The sequence below is a fragment of the Hipposideros armiger genome, unplaced genomic scaffold (assembly GCF_001890085.2).
Source record: "Hipposideros armiger isolate ML-2016 unplaced genomic scaffold, ASM189008v1 scaffold_476, whole genome shotgun sequence".
In the NCBI taxonomy this organism is placed as follows: Eukaryota; Metazoa; Chordata; class Mammalia; order Chiroptera; family Hipposideridae; genus Hipposideros; species Hipposideros armiger.
The window spans coordinates 142,646-169,946 of record NW_017731826.1 but is presented as its reverse complement, the minus strand read 5'-3'; the positions used below and the strand labels follow the sequence as shown (position 1 = coordinate 169,946).

Genomic DNA, 27,301 nt, shown 5'->3' with positions numbered 1-27,301 from the left:
TCCATCTTCAACTTGTAAAATCTCCAAAACTCAACCAAATCGCCCCATTTTGTTTTAGAATGAAGTTAGAACTGTCAGCTGTCAAATGACATAGTAATAACATGATGCAAATGACTCTAGTACTTCCAAAAATAAACTAATGCCATCTGTTGCAAACATGTGTCATGACTTTTCCAAAGACCCAATGGATTACTACTAATATAACTGGTAAAATTGGGATTGTCACCTTTTTTGTGTTATTAGGTTATATTAGTTAAGTATGACTATCATTGGATGGTGAGAAAATAATGAAGTAATGTATGGAAAACTAGCCATTGTCTTAGAAGAAACAATACTGTGAGTAGGGGCCACTAACAATTCAATTTAACTTAGACAATGTTTATTTTGTACATTTACTGCTACATTCCATTGGGAAGTTTCTTGCTGTTTTACAAATCAGCAAATAAAACACATATCTTTGAAAAAATTCCGATGCTTGGGCTTTTAACATATAAATGCCCTACACAAAATAAATATACAGCACAAAACTATCAACCACAAATTGCTGTACATACTATTTCTGAAACACATACCATATATAAAAGAATACCTATATATTGGTTATGATGTTTTCAGCTCTAAGTAACAGAAAAACTTAATTGTGTAACATGCCAGACAGTAATTATCTTAGGCTCTGTGGGCCATATCATCTCTTCCAGAACTACTAAATTCTGCTCTTCTAGAATGAAGACAGCTGCAGGTAAAACAGACATGAATGGTTTTTGCCTCTATTAGTGTTCTAATAAAAATGTATTTAGGGACACTGAAATTTGAATATATAATAACTTTCACATGTCACATAGTATTCTTTAATTCTTTTCAATCATTTAGAAATGTAAAACCATTCTTAGCTTGCCAGCTACAAAAACCAGTGGGCCAGATCTGAATCACTTGTGGGAAAATGTACAACTAAACCAAACCAAGGCACTACAGCAATAACGTCATGGATGTATGTTGGTAGCCAACCTTTTTTGTTTGTTTGTTTTTTGCACAGTAATTCAAAAATGTAAATTATGAAGATAATATCTAATATGTAGCTCTTCTTGTGTCTGACACTATTCTAAGTGCTTTAAAAATATTAGCTCATTTACACCTCAAAGCAATCCTAACATATGATCTCTTCTCTTTTATAGAAAACTAAGGCATAAAGAGGCTAAGTGACATGACGTGCTAGAATTTGAGCCTATGCCACGTTGCTTCTACCAGAAAGAAAAAAGTAGTGAAGAACATTTAGGATTCCCCTACAAAATACAAATGCAAGTAGCTCTGCACCCTGTTAAAACATCAATAGTAAGATAGATAACATTTCACCACATAGCATTATTTGTTTTTATTGTGTATTTTCACCTAGTTTTCAAACTAAACTCAGGCTTTTCCTACAAATAAATGTATCCCTAATGTAAAATTTAGTTGACAGCTGAACATTTTACAAAAACATTTTTAACTTGTTTCTGAAGGATTAGTTCAGTAATAACATATCTATTCGAGGTCTGACAATTAAGTTCGCGAACTCAGCCTAGAAAAAGTGCTACACACCTCATTGTTGAATATCATTATGGTCACCTTCGAAGTACTCCCTGTGGGAAGCTATGCACTGATGCCAGCACCTAGTCCACCCTTCAAAGTAATTTTGGTCCTCTTTTTCTGGAATGGCCATCAGAGCTGTTGTCGTATTATCCTTGAAATCTGGAATGTCATCAAAATGTCTTCCTTTCAATATTTCCTTTAACTTCACGTAGAGAAAGAAGTCACTGGGGACCAGATCAGGTGAGTAGGGTGAATGTTTCAACGCAGTTATTTGTTTACTGGCTAAAAACTCCCTCACAGACAGTGCCGTGTGAGCTGGTGCATTGTTGTGATACAAGAGAGCCATGAATTGTTGGTGAAAAGTTCAGGTTGTCTAACTTTTTCACACAGCTTTTTCAGCACTTCCAAATAGTCAACTTGGTTAACTGTTTGTCCAATTGGTACAAATTCATAATGAATAATCCCTCTGATATCAAAAAAGGTTAGCAACATTGTTGCAACAAGTTCACAAACTTAATTGTCAGACCTCATGCTTGTGTATGTGTAACTACATATACATGTAAACACACACACACACACAATGCCAAAAAATATGAATACACATTTTAAGAAAGGAAAAAACTATTTTAAAATTGTAATATCAATATATACTAATAACAAAAGATGAGTACAAAACACATTTGAATTCTGCAATTACAAGAGGTGCTCAAAGTGGTTATAATCAGCATAATTTTAACATAGTTTTTTTCCTTTCTTAAAATGTGTATACATTTTTTTGGCACCCTGTGTGTGTGTGTATGTGTGTATGTGTGTGTGCACGCATGCATGTAATCTCCATTTACAAATGCCAAGAAAGAGGAGAAAAAGATGCATGATAATTCTTAAAAATATTATACTTAAATATACATTATATTAACAATAGGAATAACTGCTAAGACTTAATGTGAAATATTTTCATATACATAAAAGTTATTTAACTATAATATTTCCCTATATACAGTTATAGATGGATTCCACATGCACATCAAATATCCACAATCTGTATCTTATAGCGCACGCACACACATCCTACATACCATGTTTCCCCCAAAATAAGACAGGATCTTATATTAATTTTTGCTCCAACAATCTACATTGGTTCATTTATTCATGTACAAAAATCTACATTTATTCAAACAGTCATGTCTGGCTGATGATCTTAACTGGGGCTTATGTTTGGGGTAGGACTTATATTACGAGCATCCTGAAAAATCATGCTAGGGCTTATTTTCCAGTTAGATTTTATTTTTGGAGAAACACAGTAGTACAGGACTCTTCACATGTGTTTAATTATGTTGCCTGATTATTCAATTTGTGCTTTTAAAAAAAAGCTTCTTGTATCTATAGACAGTTTCAGCTTTCTTTCAGTGTTTGTGTGTCTTTATTTTTAAGTAAATGTATTGGGGTGACATTGGTTACTAAAACTATGTGCGTTTCAAGTGTATAATTCTATAACAAATGATCTATATATTGCTCTGTGTTCACCAACCAAAGTCAAATTCCCTTCTGTCACCATATATTTGACCCCCTTTACCCTCTTGGACCTCCCCCTTTTGCCCTTAGCCTCTGGTAACAACTAAACTGTTGCCTGTGTTTATGAGTTTTGTTTGTTTCTCTTGTATGTTTGTTACTTTCAGTTTTATAGTCCACATATGAGTGAAATCATATGGTTCTCCACTGTTTCTGACTTATTCACTTAGCATGATAATCTCAAGATCCATCCATGTTGTCGCAAATGGCAGTATTTCATTTTTTCCATTGTTTATATGAAAATATCGGCTTTAAATGACACATTAGACCATAAGGACATAATCGACAGTTATAAAACATTTTATCCCAGAACACCAGATTATACAATCTTTTCTAGTGCACATGGGACATTCTCAAGGATAGACCATATGTTGGGATATAAAACTAGCCTCAGCAAATTTAAGAAGATTGAAATCATACCAAGCATACTCTCTGACCACAATACTTTGAAATTGAAGATTAACCGCAAAAAGAAAGTGGAAAAAAAACATTGGTATGTGGAGATTAAACTACATGCTACTAAAGTACCAGTGGGTCAAAGAAGAAATAAAAGGAGAGATCAAAAGACACACAGAAACAAATGAGAATGAAAATACAACATGTCAAAACATTTGGGGGGCCGGCAGAGTGGCATGTTGGTTAGGAGTTGGTTTAGGATGCTCTGAGCAGCAGGGCCGCATTTCGGATCCCACATGAGGGCCAGTGACACTGTGCCCTCTACAGCTAAGATGGTGAACAACAGCTCAACCTGGAGCTGGGCTGTCGTGAGTCGCTGGCGGCGGTGTAGGCTGCAGTGGGGTTGGCCAGAGGCTGGCGTGAGCTTTCGGGCTGCTGTGAGCCTCCGTGAGTGGCCAAGCAATGGCCAGTGAGCAAATCCCTCACCCGGGAAGAGCGCAAGGATAACACCAACATGGGCCAGTGAAGCTACGTCCTCCACAACTAGACTGAAGAACAAAGAAACAGCAACTTGTCTGTTCCCCTTCCCCAACTCCCCAATGCTCTTCCCTCCCCCAATTCCCCAATAAAATCTTTAACAAACAAACAAACAAACAAACAAAAAAACAAAAACTTTTGGGATGTGGCAAAAGTGGTAATAAGAGAGAAATTTATATCATTACAGGCCTATCTCAAGAAACAAGAAAAATCCCAAATAAACAACCTAACGTTACATCTTAAAAAACTAGAAAAAGAAGAACAAATGAAGCCCAAAGTCAGCAGAAAGAAGGAAATAATAAAATTAGAGCAGAATTCAATGTCAATCAAGGACAAAAAGACAACGGAAAAAATTAATGCAATCAAGAGCTGATTCTTTGAGAAGATTAATAAAATTGACAAACCCCGTGCTTCAGCTTTTAAAAAAAAAATCCTTGGAATTAGATTTCTGCAACAGGACTTCTAGTAACTATTCCCTTCAGTACAGATTCTCTTTGAATTTTTGATAAAAAGCTTTCACATATTTAAAATATCTATAAGGTTCTATCCCAGTATCAATGATCTGACATTCACTGAAACATCACTTCTGATAAAGGCTTCTGTATCTGGTGCAATCTTTGCAGTTATCCCCTTTGAGTGTTCTAATATTAGTCCAACTGGTGTAAAAAGATTTCTGAGTGTTCAGGACACTGACAGGATTTTCTCATTCATTCGAGCTATTGGATGTCTAGTGATGGCTCACTCCCCTAACAGAAATTTTCCTGACATTCATTTTACTTATAAGATTTCTCTCCTGTGTGATTTCTATGTTGTACAATAAAGGTTTCCTCTTGTTTTATAATTTGTGGTGTTTCTGCCATCTATGTTGTCTGGTATTTAGTAGTGTGACATATGATAAGAATTTCCTCCTGGGAGGGGGTGGGGATGAGGGATAAGGGGAAGGGGTTAGACAGCGTAAATATGTAACTACAATATTGCCACAGGGACATGAAAGACAGTTCAAGGACTATAATTAATAATGTTGTAAATATTTTGTAGGGTGTCAGGTGGTCACATGTCTTGCTAGGGAGACTGCATCATGGATGGGGAAGAGGCTTAATAACTGCACTGTACACCTGAAGCTGATGTTGTATAATATTGTATGTCAAATATAAGTGAACATATATATATATATATATATATAGTCATGGGACATAGAGTATAGAGTGGGAGTCAAGGGAATTGTAATAGATATGTATGATATTGGGGGGAAGTGGGGCAGCGGATTGGGGGAGGGGGGTTGTCACTTCGAGGGGAAAAAGTATAACTATTGCACTGTGTTGTACAGCTGAAACTAATTCTAAAAAATGTGTATTTCATAATAAAAAACAATTAAAAGAAAAAAAAAGAATTTTCTCCTTTATAGATTTTCAGAATTTCTGTGTTATTTCCTTTCCGTGCAGAAAGACTGTGGCTGAATATTTCCCATATATGATGATATTTATAAGGTTTTTATCTTGTGTGAATTATCTGGTTATTCTGAAGGGTGAACTCAGACAGAAGAATTTCCCAATTCATACTATTTATAAGGTTTTTCCTTCTGTGTGTGTCTTCTGATGTGCAGTGAGTTTTGATTTCTGGATAAAAGTTTTCTTACACTCTTGACATTCATAGGGTTTCTCCCCTGTGTGTTTTCTCTGATGTATGGTAAAATGTGACTTCTGAGAGAAGGATTTCCCACATTCCTTACATTCATAGGGTTTCTCTCCTGTGTGAGTCCTTTGATGTAATCTGAGGACTGAATTCACAGAGAAAGATTTACCACATTCATGACATTCATAGGGCTTCTCCCCTGTGTGTTTTCTTTGATGCTTAGTAAGGTCTGATTTATAGTAAAAGTTTTTTCCACATTTATTACATTCAAAGGGTTTCTCCCCTGTGTGAGTTCGCTGATGTACTGTGAGGGCTGACTTCTGGTAGAAGCATTTACCACATTCATTACATTCATAGGGTTTCTCTCCAGTGTGAGTTCTCTGATGAGTTTTGAGGTGTGAATTTCTAGAGAAGAATTTCCCACATTCCTTACATTTATAGGGCTTCTCCCCTGTATGTGTTCTCTGATGTACTGTAAGGTGTGATTTCTGGGAAAAGGATTTCCCACATTCCTTACATTCATATGGCTTCTCCCCAGTGTGTGTTTTCTGATGTACCATTAGGTACGCCTTAACATAGAAGAACTTTCCACATTCAGTACATTCATAGGGTTTCTCTCCTGTGTGTGTTTTCTGATGTTCTATGAGGTGTGGCTTCTGGTAGAAGGATTTCTCACACTGATCACATTCATAGGGTTTTTCACCTGCATGAGTTCTCAAGTGTCTACTGAGAGATGACAGGTGGTAGAAAGTTTTCTTACATTCTTTACATTCATAGGTTTTTTCTCTGGTATGAGTCTTCTGATGTCTTGTGAGGTCTCTATTGCTAGAGACAGATTTCCCACATTCACTGGGTTTATCCTTTGAATGAGTGTGCTGATGTACTATGAGGGCAGACTTCTGGCAGAAGGACTTTCCACATTCCTTGCATTTATAGGTTTTCTCTCTGGTATGAGTTTTCTGATTTGTGAGTTCTCCAGTCCTAGAGAGAAATTTCCAAATGCATTAATGTATAAACCTTTTCTTTTTGTCTGCTGTGGGTATTTTCCAAATAACTCTGAGAATCGATTTCTAGAGATTTTCCCATATTCATTAGATTCATAGGGTTTATTCAACTGTGAATGTTCTCTAACATGCATTGTGGTTTAACATTTGCATTATATTCTCAGGATCTCTCAAATGCCTGAACTCTACTTTGTATAATAAAGTCTTCCATATTGTGCAACGCTGAAGAATCAAAAGACTGCTTCAAAATTTGAATCTCTTGATCCTGAATAAGGTTTCTATTATAAAAAAGAGCTTTCCCATTTGGATTATATTCTTTGAAATTTGCTCCAGTATTAGTTTTCTCACAGTTAGTATTAACTAGTGCTTTCCAACTTCTAGTACCCTCATCAAGACCCTTTCTTACAAAGCTTCCAGTCTTAAAATTGAATTCTTGAACTTGCCTTGAATTTTCAGCTTGGCTTTCCTGGTATCTTGCTCCTAGGTCATGAATATTCCATAGGTCTTCTACAAAGAAATCCAAAATTTAATACTGTATAACAGTAATAATTAACACATTATTATGCTCGTAGAGTTGATACTTAGGCTTCTGGTCAATTTCCCCAAATGAAGGAACACTCAAATCTATTCTATTTGGTTTTGAAAAAAAAAAATCACAAACACTAAAAACTGGTATAGCAGACAGGGGAAGGAATGTGATTATAAACCCAAGTACCTCTTTACAAATATGACCTTAAAAACGTGGGATAAAGTTAATTAAAAAAAATGAACAGAGATCAGAGAACAAAAGATATTTAAAGTGCCGCTGAACAGGAATGCAGGAGTTATAGAGAATGCTGTGAGCCCTTTAAGGGCGATCAACAGTAAGTAGGTTGATAAAAAAGTTAGTAACAACTGTGTTCACTGGAAACATCAGGGGAAAGATATCCACTCAAACCTAGTTTACAATGTTTGGATTCCTAGTAGTTAGCAGATGATAAACTTCTACTGTATTTCCTCTTTACCCACACACAACAATTTATATGTCAACACTAAAGTGACTTTCTCAGAACATCAATTTCTTCATGTTTAGAGGAACAGTCCTATAGCTTGGGCTTTCACTCTTCATCTAGTTGGCTTAATTTTCAGTGGGACGAAAGATCCAGGAACACATATGTACAAAAGGAAAGATTTTTACAAAGCAGAGTGCAAGCCATCCATTTAACAGGATGCATTCCCAGTTGCAGCACCAGAGATTTTCAATCCTGACGACGAGGACTGCATCTCCAAAGCAATGTTACCTAGGACTCACAAGTCTTATTCTGTTTTCATAGCTTGGCTCCCACATCTCTGCTTAAATTTTTTATATGATCTTTAAAGATTAATTATTCAACATCATTTTAGAACCTTTACTGACCTTCATATTTATTCATGTTTAAATGAAAGTCAAAGATTATGAGCAGAGGCTTGGGGTTGGAAGTTCATGCCATTTGTGGGGGAAACATAAGAACAGTTATTTGATAGGGACTTGTGCAAGGTTAACTTGGATATACATTAAATAATATCCTATTTATGGAAGACACTTAAGAGAGCAGATGAAGTGATGACTAGCATTTGTTTTGGGGTCACAAGGAGAAATAGGATGCAAAAAAGGGCCAAACTATTTTTTGATAGAAAGTTAATTTAAGTGTATTTAGTAATAGAGAGTCTGAGTAAGTTTACCATGATAGGCTAGCAGCAATGTAAGTTTGCAGCATTATGAGGATTAAAAATAAAAATTAGCTTCTGACTCTGAGAAAGAAGGGAGTTAGATTAGTGGGTCCATATGTAAGATGATAAAATATGGGACCAGAATACAAATAAGACAAACACATTGGAAATGTCAATTTTAGGAGTTCTAAGCCTAAGAAGCAAAGCTTTGGTCTTAAGAAAGGATAAGCCCTTGAAGAAGTTAGTATAAAGATCATAGGAGAGATTATAAAGAGTGTCTGTCTTATTAACTGAAATTGAATCTTTCAACAAGTATCTAGTGAACTAATATATACCAGGCATTATTCTTGCACATTATTCCTGCAGAAGTGCACAAGTCAGAAAATACAGGAGGGCCGGACGAGTGACGTGTTGGTTAAGAGTTGGCTTGGGACGCCAGCTCTGAGCAGCAGGGCCCCGGTTTGAATCCCACATTAAGGCCAGTGATGCTGCGCCCCTACAGCTAAGATGATGAACAACAGCTTGACATGGAACTGGGTGGCTGTTGAGTCGCTGGTAATGGCAGAGGCTGCAGTCCCTGCTGCAGTGGGCTGTCATAAGCTATGGTGAGTGGCTGGCAGGCAGCGTGAGTGGCCGACAGCCAGTGTGAGCTGCCAAGAGCCGGCGTGAGCGGTTGTCTGGTGGCCGGCGACTGATCTGCCTCACCCGGGAAGAGCGCAATGATAAACCAACATGGGCCAGTGAAGCAACGTCCTCCACAACTAGACTGAAGAACAAAAGGAAAGCAACTTGTCTGTTCCCCTTCCCTGATTCCCCAATGCTGTTCCCCTCCCCCAATTTCCCAATAAAATCTTTTTAAAAAAAGAGAAAATACAGGAAAAGCATTTAAGGAAGCAAAGTGAGATTATCTTTTTTGTATGGTTTTTTTTTAATCTTAGTGTTATACAGTATTATAACACTCCAAACGAAGTGCAGATTTTAGGAAGGAGAATCAGTACTTTGTGTAAAAGACGAACAACATCTAGAAGTATCAACTCTGAAATAATATAATTGATGAAAGGCATAATGATTTGTAATCTGATTTCAGAGTTTAAAGAGAGAATAGGAAGTTAAAACTGGTGCTGAAAATAACTAAGGCTTTTTGTTGCTAATAAAAAGAGAGAAATAACATTTGAAAAAAATGTGTAAGTAAATTATAAACACTTTAAGATTATAGTTGCATATTTCAATGCAGAGAGTAACTGGGAATTCTAGAAAAAAGACAAAATAAAAGTTTAAGTCAAGTTTAGTATATAGGAGAGAGAAGTAAGCCTATAAAAAATGTTGAACAGAGGAATTTCGGTGGAGAGAATGAAAAATGAGGTTTGATTCATGTTGTTTACATATGCAGATCAATTCCAGAAGTATAGGGCATTTTAAAAAAAGATTGTTGAAAAAATATTTCAAAAAGCAAAGGGCACCAACCTCCTCACTACTAATTACAAGGGCTATAATTTCTCACTCACCAGGGTAGTTCTGACGTGGAAATTCTACTTCTAATATCCATGGCTCCTTTCCTTGCTTCAACTTGAAGACTGCATTGGGTTTATTCACACAATAACCTGTTAATAGAAAATATAAAGAAAATCATACAAATTGCCTAAAATTTAGGGACTCTGTAGTATAAGAAAGTATAGTTGTAGGAGCAGAACAATGAAGGTCCCACTTAGGCTTGTCAAATTTAGATTCTTTCAATCAGGGGGGTGGGGACTGAAATATTTTTCTAGTACCCAAAATGGATTCATCAACTTTCACCCCTGAAACAAACCTGGTATTATTCAAACCCACAGATGCCTTCCATGTTCCACAACTGGGAAAGGAAATGCAAACTACTGGGAGTTGCACACAGGAAAGTCCTTCTCACCCACTGAGACTAGGTGACCATAGTTCTCTTGCATCACTTCCCTGTACAGGGTCCTCTGAGCAGCGTCAAGTAACTTCCACTCCTCCTGGGTGAATTCCACAATAACATCCTTGAATGTTACTGGTCCCTGTAACAACATATTTCAATTCAAACTGAAGTGATCAGAATATAGTACCATTGAAAAGACATGTGTAAACTAGCTCTTAATGTACTAACTATAGAATTTACTCTGGAAAGTTAAGACACACTGCTATTCTGTACCCTGCCTTATACATAGATAAAATATTTTTGTTCAATATATATTTACTGAGATATCACTCCATGCCAGGAACTCTGCTGGAGATACCAAGATGAATGAAAGCAATCATTATTGTTATCAAGGAGCTTACATTCTGACAGTGAGGCAAAGATGCAAATACTTCAATGCAACCAGCAGAGCAGGTGCTATGACTGAAATCTGTATAAGATATAAGTGATAGCTGGAGAGAGTTGTTTGTACTTTGTATTATTAAGTTAGATTTTTATTAGGTGGCCAAGCTGACTAATGTAAACTTCAGGAATGAAGAAAACAGAATTGGCAAAGGCTCGGATGCATCAAAAATGGCATTTGATACAAATAAGACAGTCTGATATGAGAACAGGGTGTAAGATCAAGATTAGTTAGGTGATACTCAAGTCAGGTTACGAAACATGGAATAATTCTGAATTTGTCTTTTGGGCCATTAAAATGTATTTTGCACACCCACTTAATAGATGTCTACTTATTAATAGATCATATATTTACATCTATTTATTAAAAATTGACAAGTTTTAGTTTTTATATTTATATAAAAGAAAAATATGAATCAATATTTTGCTATTTCAAACTATGTGGACTGTCTTACACATCTTTTGGATGTTCACCCTTATCATTTTGTAGATGCAAATACAGATAATGAGGAGCCAAGGAAGAGACTGATGAAAGCACTAGAGTTATGTGAGTAGATTAGTAGTTAGAAGAAAACTAAAGTAGAAGAGGCAAATAACACATCAGAAATATGGAGTGTTAGAAAATTAAGAGACTATGTAAGAAATAAATATTTACATTAAAGTAGCAGCAGTGGGGGAAAGAAGCATAATATAACTTTGTAATTAATTGGAAATTAATAACAACCAGGAGAAAGGGGGAGCGTAACTCCCACAGTGTCTTTATAGTTTGGTAATGGCTAGTGCTAGAGCCATAATGCTAATTATTTTCATTTTGCATTTCTGCTGACAGAACTATTTAAGGCTATGCATTTTCCTCTGATAATTGCTTTTTAAAATTCCATAAAATCTTAAATGCAGTATTTTCACTTGAAGAACATCTTGGATATAAACTCTTGCTTCACACTTTTTTTCTTAAAGATACTATTTTACTACTATTGTTTTATATATTTAAATGTTGCTACCAAGAATTATGTCAATTTTATTTTCTTTCCTTGCCAAGTGACTTAGATTTTTTTCCTTGAGGCCCACAGGATATTTTTTCCCCTTTGAGTACATCTAGAAGTATTTTTTTAAAAAGATTTTTATTGGGGAATTGGGGGGATGGGAACAGTGCTGGGGAATTGGGGGAAGGGGAACAGACAGGTAGACAAATTGCTGTTTTGTTCTTCAGTCTAGTTGTGGAGGACGTTGCTTCACTGGCCCAAGTTGGTACCATCATTGCGCTCTTCCCGGGGGAGGCACATCAGTCGCCGGCTTCTGGACGGTCGCTCACTGCGGCTGCTGGCCGCTCACGATAGCTGCTGGCTATATACGGTAGCCCATGGCAACCCACTGCCACAGGGGCTGCAGCCTACGCCATCGCCGGCGACTCACAGCAGCCCAGCTCCAGGTTGAGATGTTGTTCAGCATCTTAGCTGTGGAGGGCAGTGTCACTGGCCCTCATAGATGGGATCCGAACCAGGACCCTCTGGCATTCCAAGCCAGTTCTTAACCATCGCGCCACTTGGCCGGCCCTACATCTACGAGTTTTATTAGATTCGCTTGTGTTTACCACTCTAGTCAATTCTCTCTGGCACACAGAGAACCTTTTCAATAACTAGATTCAGTTTTCTTTTCTTTGTGAAATGTTTCCTTGAATTACAGTTTTAAATAATAGTTCTCTCATTATTTAGTTTTTGTTATTTAGAGAATCTACTTGGTCTTTCTTCTATTTCTATTACTCTTTTCTTCTTCCTTCAGTTCTTGTTTCTTCCCCCCCACTACAGTCTCTTTCCATTCCATTCCTCTTTTATATGTCATTTATTGTACTTTCATCGATATCTTCTCTCCCTTAGATGCAATGTAATGTAATCTTTTTGTCTGAGATGACTGTCTGTTCTGCTATTTTTTCCTGAGTTAACATGCCTATATTTTATATTTACTTATTTTTCTGTTTCTATTGTGAGTCTTCAAGTTCTGGTTCTTAATGTTCTTTCCTATCAAATTACTTTATTTGGGCAAGTTGCATTTTCCTCTACTTTGTGTTTGTTTGGGGAAGAGTATTTACATCAATTGAAAAAGTGCTAATTCATGCTTAATGCTTTCCTCTTATATTGGTATTGTACAATGTTGAGTAACTAATTTTGTTCATTAATACAATGAAGATAAAAGTTGATTTTATGGTGGGAAGGAATGAAAGGGTTACTCTAGTTCTCATTTAAAAAGCTCTCTTCTGTTGGCATAGCATGTTCACATTCTCAAAGAAAACAGCCTCACTGAAGGTGGTGTCTTTCGATTCTGTGATACTATGTTTTTTTTTAGGACATCTCATTTCAGTACTTGTTTTCTTATTTGTCTTCACTACCAAGCACACAAAGGATTCCTTCCTTTCCTCTGAGTTGTCGTCTGCTCCAAGCTGCCACCTGTGCACATTCTAAGTCCCTTCTTTTCAATTCCCAGTGTCAGTGTTTAGATCCCACAGGTCTCAGAACTCTTCTCCATCTTTCTCCAATCAGGGTGAGAGACTGCTTCTGGCAGTAAGCCTACTTGATCTTTTGTTCCCTTACAGCTATGACATCACCATCTTTTTTCTCCCATCTATCTCCTGACTTCCTGCTATGGAGTGAGCTCCAAGCTGCTTATGCTTCTTCTGACAACAATCTCCCAACTTATACATAATTTGAAGTTTCCTGAATCCTAGCTATACAGTAGGAGCAGGTTATGGTATAGAGACTTTTGTATTTTACCAACTAACATTATTCTATGGCCAACAAGAAATCCACAAAAGAAAATGAGAAAGAAAAGAATAAGTTGGACAGAAGGAGGAAATAAGTTGAATTTTATTCATGCTGTGCTTGAAGTGACTGTGGAACACAGAACTGGAACTGTCCATTTTGGCAGATATACATATAAGTAAATTTCCACAAATAATATTTTCATGTGTATGAAAAATAGGGTTCTAGGAGAGTCCAAAGAGAAGAATCGTGGGAGCAGCAATATTTGAAATAATGGTAGGATAAAGTAGGCCAATACCATGAAGTCTGAAAAAACCCATTTCAATGTAAGAGTAGGCCAAGAGGAGAGTGTTAGGGAGCTAAAGAAAGATTCACAAATAAGGACCAGTTCGAGTTCAAAATGTAAAAAGTTCAAATTAGGATAACTTAACTTGATAAAAGCACAGCAAAGGAGTAAAAGTTGCAATCAGTAAACAAGACAATTTGAGAAAATTTTGGAAGATCTAGAATTCACAAGAACAAAATAAGAGAAACCACCTTTAGGACACTCATTATTTTTATTAAATTTATTGGGGTGACAATGGTTAGTAAAGTTATATAGGTTTCAAGGATACGTTTCTATACTACATCATTTATATATTGCATTGTGTTCATCACCCAGAGTCAGTTCTCCTTCCATCACCATATTTTTTTATCCCTTTTCCCTCTTCTACCACCGCCTCTCTCACCTTACCCTCTGGTAACCACGAAACTGTTGTCTGTCCATGAGTTTCTGTTTCTTTGTCTTGTTCTTCTGTTCTTTCAGTTTTATATCTGACATATGAGTGAAGTCATGATTCTTGACTTTTTCTGTCTGATTTATTTCTCTTAGCATAATAATCTCAAGATCCATCCATGTTTTCCCAAATAGCATTATTTCATAATTTCTTATGGCACAATAGTGTTCCATTGTGTATATGTACCACAACTTCTTTATCCAATCATTAACTGAAGGATACTTTGGTTGTTTCCATGTTTTGGTCACTGTACATAATGCTGCCATGAACATCGAAGTACATATATCTTAACAGATAAATGTTTTCAGATATTTTGGAGGTAGATACCCAAAGAGAGATTGCTAGATCATATGCTAATTCTATTCTTAATATTTTAAGGAACCTCCATACTGTTTTCTATAGCGGCTGTACCAATTTACATCCCCACTAACCATGTATAAGGGTTCCTTTTTCTCCACAGCCTCTCCAACACTTGTTATTATTTGTCTTGTTGATGATAAGTCATTCTAATAGGTGTGAGGTTATATCTCATGGTTGTTATTTGCATTTCCCTAATAGCTAGTAAAGTTGAGCATTTTTTAATATACTTGTATCTGTTGGCCAATTGTATGTCTTCTTGGGAGAAATGTCTGTTCGGGTCCTCTGCCCATCTTTTAATTGGATTGTTTGGTTTTTTGTTGTTGAGTTGTACAAGTTCTTTATATATTTTGGGTGTTAGTCCCTTATTGAAGGCGTTGTTTGCAAATATTCTCCCATTCAGTTGGTTGCCTCTGTTTTGTCGATGGTTTTGTTTTCTTTTAGTCTGATAAGAGTCTTGTTCATTTATCTTTGCTTTTACGTCCCTTGTCTTTGAGGTCAACTTCATAAACTCCTCTCTAAACCCAAGGTCCATAAGTTTAGTACCTATGCTTTCCTCTATGCAGTTTACTGTTTCAGGTTTTACGTTTAGGACTTTGATCCATTCTGAGATAATTTTGGTATATGGTGACAGATAGTAGTCTAGTTTCATTTTTTTTGCACAGGGCTTTCCAATTTCCCCAGCACCATTTATTAAAAAGGCTTTTTTTCTCCATTGTATTGGGAGTTCGAAAAAGTCATGAGGTATTTTGTCTGTTTTTCAAAGGTCATTTATTTATTTTCTTACTTAAAGATTTTATTGGGGAATTGGAGGGAGGGTAACAGCGTTGGAGAATCGGGGAAGGGGAACAGATAGGTAGACACATTTCTGTTTTGTTCTTCAGTCTAGTTGTGGAGGACGTCGCTTCACTTGGCCATGTTGGTATGATCATTGTGCTCTTCCCAGGTGAGGCAATCGGTCGCCAGTTGTTGGTCAGCCACTCACAGTGGCTCCCGGTAGCTCACACCGGCTACCAGCTGCTCACGTAGCTCACAGCAGCCCACTGCAGCCCTGCTGCAGCCTACACTGTCGCCAGCGACTCATAGCAGCCCAGCTCCAGGTCAAGCTGTTGTTCATCATCTTAGCTGTAGAGGGCAAGCATCACTGGCCCTCAATGTAGGATCCGAACCGCAGCCCTGCTGCTCAGAACTGGCGCTCCCAAGCGAGCTCTTAACCAGCTGAGTCACTTGGCCAGCCCCAAAGGTCATTTATTTATATAAAGAACAAAGATCAATCAATGATATATTGCCTGTTTTGATAACTTTCTGCCACCTTTCAGTGAGCTTAATAATTCCCTGTTCATAGAAGGACCTGTTTTTATTTGCAAAAAACTGAACAAGGTGCTGACTTACAGCCTCATCTGAATTGAACATTATACCATGCAAGGAGTTTTGAAGAGAGTGAAACAAGTGGCAGTCTGATAGTGCAAGGTCAGGCAAGTACGATGAGTGTGGCAACACATCCCATCCAAGCTCCAATAATTTTTGACGGGTGATCAAACTTGTGTGTGGTCTCGCATTGTTGCAACAGAACACAACTCCTTTACAATTAATAAGCTCTGGCCATTTCTGGATGATGGATTCATTCAAACTGTCCATCTGCTGACAGTACACATTCAAATTGATTGTTTGGTTCCTTGGTAGGAGCTTGAAAAACACAACACCTTTAAAATCCCACCACACTGACAGCATAACCTTCCTCTGATGAATGTCTGCTTTCGATGTCATTTGAGGCAAATCATCACGTCGGGACCAAGACCGTTTGCACACCAAATTGTTGTAAACAATCCACTTCTCATCACCAGTTATCAGTCGCTTCAAAAAAGGATCATTTTCCTCACGTTTCATGAGCATATTGCGGATGTTTATATGCACCGTCAAATGAACTTCTTTGAGTTCGTGCAGAACCCAAATATTGAGCGTGCTTACGTATCCCAGCTTCTTCAGGTGGTTGTGAATGCTTGAATGAAGAATGTTCAATGTTTCTTTAATCTCTCATGGCATGTAATGTGGATTTGACTCGATCAATGCTTTTATTTTGTCGTCATCAACCTCAGTGGGCCTCCCTGACCGAGGAGCGCCGTTGAGATCAAAATCACCAGCACGGAATTTTGTGAACCATCGTTAGCACAGATATTCTTGTAGAGCATTGTCACCATAAACTTTATGTAACTTTTCATAAGCTTGACACGCATTCTTCCCTTTATGGAAGTAAAACAGTAAAAATACAGCATAAATGCACATTTTGGTCTTCCATCTTCAACTTGTTGTAAAATCTCCAAAACTCAACCAAATCGCTCCATTTTTTTTTAGAATGAAGCGAGAACTGTCAGCTGTCAAATGACATAGCAATAACATAGATGCGAATGACTCTAGTACTTCCAAAAATGAACTAGTGCCATCTGTTGCAAACATGCATCATGACTTTTCCGAAGACCCAATATGTTTTTGGTTCCTTTGTTGAAAATTATCTGCCCATATATATGTGGGTTTACATCTGGGTTTTCAATTCCATTCCATTGGTCTGTGTGTCTGTTTTTCTGCTAATACTGTGCTGTTCTGATTATTGTCACTTTGTAGTATAAATTGAAGTCTGAAAGTGTGATACCTAGAGCTTTGTTCTTTTTTCCTAGGATTGCCTTTGTTATTCAGGGTCTTTTGTGATTCTATATCAATCTGATTATTTTTTTTGTTCTATTGCTTTAAAATATTCCATTGGGATTTTTTATGGGGATTGCACTAAATCTGTATATTGCTTTGGTAATATGGCCATTTTAACTATTATGTGTTGATTCTTCCAATTCATGAACACAAATATCTTTTCATTTCTTTGACTTGTCTTCAATTCCTTTCAAGAATGTCTTATAGTTTTCTGTGTATAGGTCCTGCACATCCTTTCTTAAATTTCTTCTTAGGTGTTTTATTCTTTTTGTTGGAATTGCAAAAGGAATTGTTTTTTTAATTTCTATTTCTGAAATTTCATTGTTAGTATATAGGAATGCAATGGATTTTTGTACATTGATTTTGTAGCCAGCAACTTTACTGTTTATTGTTTCTAATAGCTTTTTGGTGGATTCTTTAGGAGTTTCTATATAAAGAATCATGTCATCTGCAAAAAGTGACAATTTAACTTCTTCATTCCCAATTTGGATGGCTTTTATTTCATTCTCTTGCCTGAGTGCTCTGGCTAGGACTTCCAATACAATGTTGAATATCAGTGGTGGTAGGGGACAACCCTGACTTGTTCCTGAGTTTTGAGGAAAAGCTTTCAGTTTTTCACCTTTAAGATATTAACTGAGGGGTTGTCATATATGTCTTTTATTACATTAAGGTACTTTTCTTCTATACCCATTTTATTAAGTGTTTTAATAATATTGTATGTTGTCAAATGCTTTTTCTGCACCTATTGATATAATTATATGATTTTAATCCTTTGTTTATGTGGTGTATCACATTGACGTGGGTATGCTGAACCATCCTTGTGCTCTTGAGATGGACCCCACTCGATCATAATGTATAGTGTTTTTAATGTATTGTTGTATTCAATTTGCTAAAATTTTGTTTAGGAGTTTTCTTGCATCTCACTGAGTTTTTTCATAACTGCAATCTTAAATTCTCTGTCATTTAAGTGACATATTTCTGTGTCGTTTAGGTCATTTTCTGGAGATTTTTCATTTTCTTTCTTTTCTTAAAAGTTTTTTGGGAGAGGGGAACAGCGTTGGGGAATCAGGGAAGGGGAACAGACAAGTTGCTGTCCTTTTGTTCTTCAGTATAGTTGTGGAGGACGTCGTTTCACTGGTCCATGTTGGTATTATCATTGTGCTCTTCCTGGGTGAGGCAGATCAGTCGCCGGCCACTGGACAGCCGCTCACGGTAGCTCTTAGCTCACGCTGGCTGCCGGCCACTCATGTTGGCTGCCAGCCATTCACGGTAGCTTATGGCAGCCCACTGCAGCTTCACTGCAGTCACCATCGCTGGCAACTCACGGCAGCCCAGCTCCAGGTCAAGCTGTTGTTCACCATATTAGCTGTAGAGGACGCAGCATCACTGGCCCTAATGTGGGATCTGAACCGGGGTCCTGCTCCTCAGAACTGGTGTCCCAAGCCAGCTCTTAACCAACACACCACTTGGCCGGCCCTCATTTTCTTTCTGAGCTGCCTTGTTACCTTGGTTCTTCATGGCAATTAATGAATTATTATTTCACTTCCTGGACATCTACAGTAGATTCTGTAGCAGGTTCATATGAAGAGGTCTCTGTATTGCTTTCCAATAGGTGTCACTAGAACCTTTTCATTTTTTCTCATGCTGCAGCATTTTATTTTCTCTTGCACTTTTCCAGCTTCTCACTTGACAGGAGACTACCTGAGGTGGGAGCTTCTCCTCTGTGAGTAGGTCACCTGGGTCTCAGGGTACTGCTTCAGTGGAAGAATGTGGAGGGCAACAGAGTCCTGAGCGTCTGAAATCCCAATGCTGCCCCTGCAGCCCAATGCAGAGCTTGTATGTCTCAGCAGCCCTGGTTGCTCCTGCAGGGATCAGCCTGGAAAGGTGGGGATGGGGTGGGCTGGGAGAGGCGGCAGCTGTTTGTGGTTCTAAGCAATGGCGAGTTCCAGTCCACAGCCATCTCATCCCTATAGCTACTTCCCAACTACCGGAATTAGCTGCACTGTGCATCTGTGACTGTGGGGCTGTCTCTCCAGTTCTCATGGCTGTAAACATTCTTGCTCTTTAGTTGAACACTGCTACAGTTTCTCCTGGAGTCTGCGCCTAACACTAGGAGAGTGGGGGAAGGCAAGCTTTGGGAGGGTGGTGGGAAGCAGCCAGGCTCCATGTCTTTGTTGGCTGTTTTCTGCCTGGCAGTGAGGGCTTAAACCACAGTTCTCACCCTTCTGTATTCAGTCTTTTCCCTGAGGTCTCTGCCCAAATCACTGGGTTTGGCCATATTATATGCTATCCCTCAGGCAGGATTGTGGGCCACAGAATGTGCACCTGCAGCCTGAATCTTTACCTTTCTCGGGAGTGCAGTGAACTCCGGGATGTGTCCTGCAGTCCACGTCTCTGCACTTACCCCTTCCCTCTGCCCTTCTTTGCCCCATTTGCCCATCTTCAGATGTTTTGATGTGTGGATCTCTCAAAACGTGCTTGTGCATTATGTAGGGTATCCTTTGTCAAATTATGAGGTCCAACAAGTTCGTGAACTTGTTGCAACGCTGATGCTAACTTTTTTTTGATATTAGAAGGGCTATTCATTATGAGTTTGTACCAACTGGACAAACAGTTAACCAATTACTATTTGAAGTGCTGGAAAGACTGCATGAAAAAGTTAGATGACCTGAGCTTTTCGCCAACAATTCATAACTCTTGCATCACAACAATGCACCAGCTCACAGGGCACTGTCTGTGAGAAAGTTTTTAGCCAGTAAACAAATTACTGTATTGGAACACCCTCCCTACTCACCTGGTCTGGCTTCCAATGACTTATTCTTTACCTAAAGATAAAGAAAATACTGAAAGGAAGACATGTTGATGATATTCAAGGCATCAAGGGTAATATGATGACAGCTCTGATGGCCATTCCAAAAAAAAGTTCCAAAGTTGCTTTGAAGGGTGGACTAGGCACTGGTGTCGGTGCATAGCTTCCCAAGGGGAGTGCTTCGAAGGTACTGTAGTGATATTCAGTAATTAGGTATGTAGCATTTTCTAGGATGAGTTTGCAAACTTAATTGTCTGACCTTGTATAGCTGTTCAATTTGTTTTAACTTCCAGGGGATATTTCAAGGAGCACCCCTCACATTGCCATGTTTCTGACATCACCCTCTGAACACACATCCTAACAGATAGCTCAGGAAAGCTTTTATTCTTAAGAGTTGAAGAACTGGAAGTTGACAAGGACAGTGGAGTGACTGATTTGGCAGGGAAATTAATCACAGTCAAGCTTAAATGACTTTTTTTAAAAAAACAAACAGCATCCAGCAGAAAGCAAAATCTGATGAGATGAGCTCACCACATAAAACACAGGAACAAATACAGAGGCTCTGAATATGGGCACAATATAGCCAAAAAAAGAATCACAAAATTGTGTTACACGTGCGCGCGCGTGTGCGCGCACACACACACACACACACACACACACATTTTATTCTTTTGTAATATGTAGGGATTTTTTTTTAAACAGCAACACTCTAATGAAACTGTTACAAGTATTGTTTTCTTATGGTACAGCAATATCACTTCAGAAATTAAGAGAATACAAATAAAACTGGCATGTGACTTTTCATATGCAGAACCAAGTGCTAAAAGGCAAAGACAAAATGCCTACAAAGAATAAAATCTTACCATTTGAGACGACTTGGATGGTTGTAGAAGGTATTATGCTAAGTGAAATAAGTCAGACTGAGAAAGAAAAATAGCATATAATTTCACTTATATGTGGAATCTAAAGAACAAAATAAATGAACAAAACAGAAACAGGCTCATAGATACAGAGAATAAAGTGATGGTTGCCAGAGGGGAGGGAGGTTGGGGAGCTGGGTGTAAAAGATAAAGGGATTAAGAAATAATACAAATTGGCTGTTACAAAATAATCACAGGGATGTAAAGTATAGCGTAGAGAATATAGTTAATAATGTTGCCATAACTGTGTATAGTGCCAGGTGGGTACTAGACTAGTGGGGGGCACACTACATAAATTGTATAATGTCTAACCACTACGCCATACACCTGAAACCAATATAAAACAATACTGAATTCAACTACAACTAAAAATAAGAAATTTTTAAAAGTTTTAATGGAAAAGGTTTTGAACATAAAATTCCATGCCGTGTCAAATTTTCATTCAAGGATAAGAAAAAAATAAAGATGTTTTCATAAACATAAGAATTTTAGAAGCATATAAACTATGTACTTATTCTACAAAGCACTAGAATATAGTTCAAAGAAACCAAGAAAGAAAAGCACATGGCAAACCAAAAATAACAACAGATATAAGAAACTAATAAGAACATATTTCTGGTATAGCCGTAATAGGAAGCTGTGGAAATTAAAATGGAGTGCTTACAGAAATGGTGAAAAAAGGGCAGGCCAAGTGGCGCATTGGTTGGGGACTGGCTTGGGACGCCAGAGGGCCCTGGTTCGGATCCCACATATGAGGGCCAGTGACGCTGCCCTCTGCAGCTAGGATGCTGGACGACGGCTCAACCTGGAGCTGGGCTGCTGTGAGTCGCCGGCGATGGCACAGGCTGCAACCCCTGCTGCAGTGGGTTGCCATGGGCTACCGTATGTAGCCAGCAGCCAGCGTGAGAGGACAGCAGCTGCAGTGAGCGGCCGTCCAGAAGCCAGCGACTGATCTGCCTTGCCCAGGAAGAGCGCAATGGTGGTGCCAACTTGGGCCAGTAGGGCGACGTCCTCCACAGGTAGATTGAGGAACAGAGAGACAGCAACTTGTCTGTTCCCCTTCCCCCAATTCCCCAATTTAAAAAAAAAGAAAAGAAATGGTGAAAAAGACTATTCTGATACTAAACAATCATATAGTCCTTCCAAGATAATTATAAATATGTTAACAAAGTGCTCACATCTTTTCATCATGGAATACTCACTGAGAGTGAGAGACATTTTTCCAGCCAGAAAACAAATCTTAAGCTTAAAATAATTAAAATCATGCAAGTTCTCTAACCATAGCCTATTAAACTAGAAATGAGTAATTTCTAGTTTAATAAAAGTTATCTGGAAAACTGCCAAATATTTGGAAATAATAGTTGAGCACTTTGTTTAGTGTTATTTGAATACAATACCAATCAAAATTGGTTTTCTGAAAGATCAAGAAAATTGATAAAGCTATACCCAGAAGGACCAAAAACAAAACAAAACAAAAAAACCCCAAAAATCAAAAGTTAACAATATGAAAAGGGGGACAATTACTATAAATATTATAAACATTAAAATGCTAGTAGGGAATAATATGAACAATTCTATGCTTATAAATTTGAAAACTTAGAGGAAATGGACCAATTCCTTGAAAGAAACAAACTACCAAAACACATTCATGAAAAAATACCTAAGTTGAATAATCTTGTATCTACAAAAAAAAACCTGAATTTGTACTTAAAAACCTTTCATCATGACTGATGTTGTATAAAATTGTGAAGTAGAGAGCTTCAAGAATTGGTCCCTCCACTGAGGCAACCACTAAACTGGGAAAAAACTGAACTCCAAGAAGGATAACCTCAAAGTTCTGCACCCAACATATTATAATCAAATTGTCAAAAGCCAAAGACAAAAAATCTTAAAAGCAGCAAGATCTTCAATAAGATTAAAGCAGATATCCCAGGAGAAATTATGGAGGCCAAAAGACAATATGATGACATATTAATGTGTCAAAAGAAAAAATTGTCAACCAAGAAGTCTATATCCAGCAAGAAAATCTTTCAATAATGTAGGACAAATTAAACGACATTCTAAGATAAACAAAAGCTGAGAGGATCTGTTGCTGCTAGACCTGCCCTATAAGAAATGCTAAAGGCCTGAAATAAAAAGACACTAAACAGTTATTCAAGGTCACATAAAGAACACAGGTAAAGGTAACTACATAGGTAAATATAAAAGCCTGTATTATTGTATTTTGAGGTTATAATTCCTCTTTTTCCTATAAGACTTAAAAAACAATGCATAAAACTATAACTCTGTGTTAACTGACAAGAACATAATAAGATATAATTTGTGACAACAACATAGAGGGGCAAAATAGAGCTATTTGTAATATCAGGAGTTTTGGGTGCTATTGACACTAAGTTGGTGTCAATTCAAACTAACTGGTTACAAAAATTAGGGATGTTAATTGTAACCCCCAAGGTAACCACTAGAAAATAACTTTTAAAAAATACAGAAAAGGAAATGAGGAGTAAATCAAAATGGTACACTAGAAAAAATTAATCAAACACAAAAAGAAAGCAATCTTAAAAAATATAAGGCATATAGAAAACAAATGCCAACTTGAAGAAGTCCTTCATCAGTAATTAATTTAAATATAAATGGGTAAAGGCAAAGATGGGCAGGATGGGTAATAAAAACATGGCCTGGATATATGTCAAACCCTACTTTAGATCCAGAGTCACACATAGCTTGAAAGTGAAGGATGGAAAAAGACATTTCATGAAAATAGTAATCAAAAGACAGCTAGGCTGACAATATTAACATCAAACAAAATAGGCCTTATGTAAAAAATTGATACAAGAGAAAAAGGAGGACATTACATATTGATAAGAGGGTTGATGCATTGAGATATGAAATTTATAAACATAAATTTTGACATTTATGAATATACACACCAGAGCCCCAAAATAGATAAAGTAAAAATGACATAATTAAAAGGAAAAATAGTTCTAAAATAATATTTGGAGACTACAAGAGCTTGCATTCATATGGATATAACATGTAGACAGAAGATCAATAAGGAAATAGAGGTGTTAACACAATAAACCAATTAGATCTAACAGACATATATATGTAGAACACTCCACCCAGCAACAGCAGAATACAGATTATTCTCAAATACACATGATACTTCTCCCAGATAGATTTTTGTTAGGCCATAAATCAAATTTCAATAAATTTAAAAAGACTAAAGTCATATCCAATGTATTTTCTCCAACCACTAGGGAATGAAGGTAGAAATCAATAACAGAAGGAAAACTGGAAAATTCACACAAAAAACGATGGGAATTAAAACAATCTTAAACAATCAAGAGGCCAAAGAAAAACCACAGGGAAAATTAGAAAACAGAGAAGATCGAAAATGAAAAAGAAAGTATACCAAAACTAATGGGATGCAAGGAAGGCAACGACTAGAGAGGAATTTGTAGTAGTAAATGCCTGCATTAAGAAAGAAAGATCTCGGGGCCGGCCAACTGGCTCAGTTGGTTAAGAGTTAGCTTAAGAGCATGAGCTCTGAGCAACAGGGCCGCCAGTTCAATTCCCACATGGGCCAGTGACACTGCGCCCTCTACACCGAAGATTGTGAACAACAGCTCGACCTGGAGCTGGGCTGCCGTGAGTCGCCGCCATCGGTGTAGGCTGCAGTGGGCTGACGTGAGCTACCGCGAGTGGCCGGCAGCCAGCATGAGCTGCCATTGAGTTGCTGTGAGCGGCCGTCCAATGGCGGCGACTGACTGCCTCAGACAGGAAGAGTGCAGTGATCATAATACCAACATGGGCCAGTGAAGCGGCATCCTCCACAACTAGACTGAAGAACAAAAAGGACAACAACTTGGCTGTTCCCCTTCTCCAATTCCCCTTCCCCAATGCCCCAATAAAAAAAATCTTTAAAAAAAAAACACAAGAAAAGAAAGATCTCAAATCAATAACCTAATTTTATACCTTAAGGAACTAGAAAAATAAACTAAACCCAAAGCTAGCAAAACTATAAAATAATAAAAATTTACAGTGGAGATAAAATAGAAAATAGAAAAACAATAAAAATATCAAAAAACCAAAAGCTAGTTCTTTGAAAAGCTCTAAAATATTGACAAACCTTTAGCTGTAATTACTAAGACAAAATACACAAATATTTAAAATAAGAAATCAAAGAGAGGACATTTTATCAACCTTTCAGAAATAAAAAGTACTATAGGAAAATTCCATAAGTAACTGTATACCAACAAATTAGATAACCTAGATGAAATGGACAAATTCCTAGAAACACACAAACTACCAAAACTGACTAAAAAAGAAATGGAAAATCTGAACAGATCTATAAGAAGAGATTGACCTATTAATCAAACACCTCTCAACAAAAAAAGCAGAGGTGAGAACATTTTTTAAGTCTTTTTATGAGGCCAGCATTACCCTGATATACAAGGTCTGACAATTAAGTTGGTGAACTCATCCTAGAAAAAGTGTTACACACCTCATTGTTGAATATCACTATGGTCACCTTCGAAGTACACCTTCAAAGTACTAGTTGCTATGCACTGATGCCAGCAACTAGTCCACCCTTCAAAGCAATTCTGGAACTCTTTATCTGGAATGGTCATCAGAGCTGCAGTTGTGTTACGCTTGATGTCCTGAATGTCATCAAAATGTCTTCTTTTCAGGGCCGGTCGAGTGGCGCATTGGTTAAGAACTGGCTTGGGATGCCAGAGGACCCCGGTTCAGAGCCCACATATGAGGGCCAGTGACGCTGCCCTTTACAGCTAAAATGCTGGGCGGCAGCTCAACCTGGAGCTGGGCTTCCATGAGTTGCCAGCGACAGCGTAGGCTGCAGTCCCTGCTGCAGTGGGTTGCCATGGGCTACCGTGTGCAGCCAGCAGCCAGCGTGTGTAGCCAGCAGCCAGTGTGAGCGGCCAGCAGCCGCAGTGAGCAGCCGTCCAGAAGCCGGCGACTGATCTGCCTCACCTGGGAAGAACGCAATGATGATGACAGCTTGGGCCAGTGAAGCAATGTCCTCCACAACTAGACTGAAGAACATAGGACAGCACCTTGTCTGTTCCCCTTCCCTGGATTCCCCAGCACTGTTCCCCTCTCCCAATTCCCCAATAAAATCTTGAAAAAAAAAGTCTTCTTTTCAATATTTCCTTTATCTTTGGGTAAAGAAAGAAGTCATTGGGGGCCAGATCAGGTGAGTAACGTGGGTGTTCCAATACAGTTATTTGTTTACTGACTAAAAACTCCCTCACAGATAGTGCCGTGTGAGCTGGTGCATTGTCGTGATGCAACAGTCATGAATTGGCAAAAAGCTCAGGTCGTCTAACTTTTCCATGCAGCCTTTTTTCAGTACTTCCAAATAGTAAACTTGGATCACTGTCTAGTTGGTACAAATTCATAATGAATAATTCCCCTGATATCAAAAAAAGTTAGCAACATCGTTGCAACAAGTTCACGAACTTAACTGTCAGACCTCGTAAGAGCCTGACAAAAACCACCAAAGGATAAAACTGCAGAGTAATATCTTTTGTGAATATAGAGGTAAAAATCCTTAACAAATTACTAGCAAATCAAATCCAGCAAAATAATAAAGAGACTATATAACATGACTTTGTATTACCAATCCCAGGAATGCCATTATGGTTCAACATACAAAAGTCAATCAATTATATTAAAGAACAAAGGCAAAAAAAGTAGATGATCATTTTAATTGATGCAGAAAAAGCATTTAACAAAATTCAACACTCTTTCATGATAAAAACTCTCAGGAACTAGGAATAGAAGGGAAATTCCTCTACATGATAAACAGCATTTTTAATCCACTCCTTTCCCCAAAAATAGCATAATCAACAGTGAAAAACTGAAAATCTTCTCCCTGTGACTAGAACAAGAAAAGGATGCTTGCTTTTGCCACTTCAAATCAACATTGTATTAGCCAGAGAAATTAGAGAAGAAAAAGATATAAAAAGGCATCCAAATTAGAAAGGGTAAAGTAAAACTCTGTATTTGCAGATGACATGAATCTACATATAGACTATCCCAAAGAATCCATAACAACATGAAAAAGCTAATAGAGCTAATAAAGCCAGCAAGTTGCAGGATATAAGATCACCCCACAGGGCCGGCCGAGTGGCGCGTTGATTAAGAACTGGCTTGGGACGCCAGAGGACCCCGGTTCGGATCCCACATATGAGGGCCAGTGACACTGCCCTCCACAGCTAAGATGCTGAACAACAG

The 27,301-nt window shown here is 37.8% G+C and overlaps 1 protein-coding gene across 7 annotated transcripts in view; it reads right to left on the bottom strand.

Moving 5' to 3' along the window:
* Positions 1–5,396: 5,396 nt before the first annotated feature.
* Positions 5,397–27,301, bottom strand: part of ZNF25 (zinc finger protein 25) — a 37,140-nt gene continuing 15,235 nt past the window's right edge. For 3 of the 7 annotated variants that reach the window (XM_019666583.1, XM_019666585.1, XM_019666584.1), the window contains 3 exons: positions 9,899–9,994; positions 7,148–7,211; positions 5,397–6,681 (listed from right to left, as the gene is read on the bottom strand). In XM_019666583.1, the coding sequence (XP_019522128.1) occupies positions 5,631–6,681; positions 7,148–7,211; positions 9,899–9,994 (1,211 nt within the window). In that variant the 3' untranslated portion in view covers positions 5,397–5,630. Of the gene's footprint in view, positions 6,682–7,147; positions 7,212–8,728; positions 9,026–9,898; positions 9,995–10,296; positions 10,424–27,301 lie in introns of those variants that run through there. The other 4 variants (XM_019666581.1, XM_019666582.1, XM_019666586.1 and 1 more) reach the window with 3 other exon arrangements.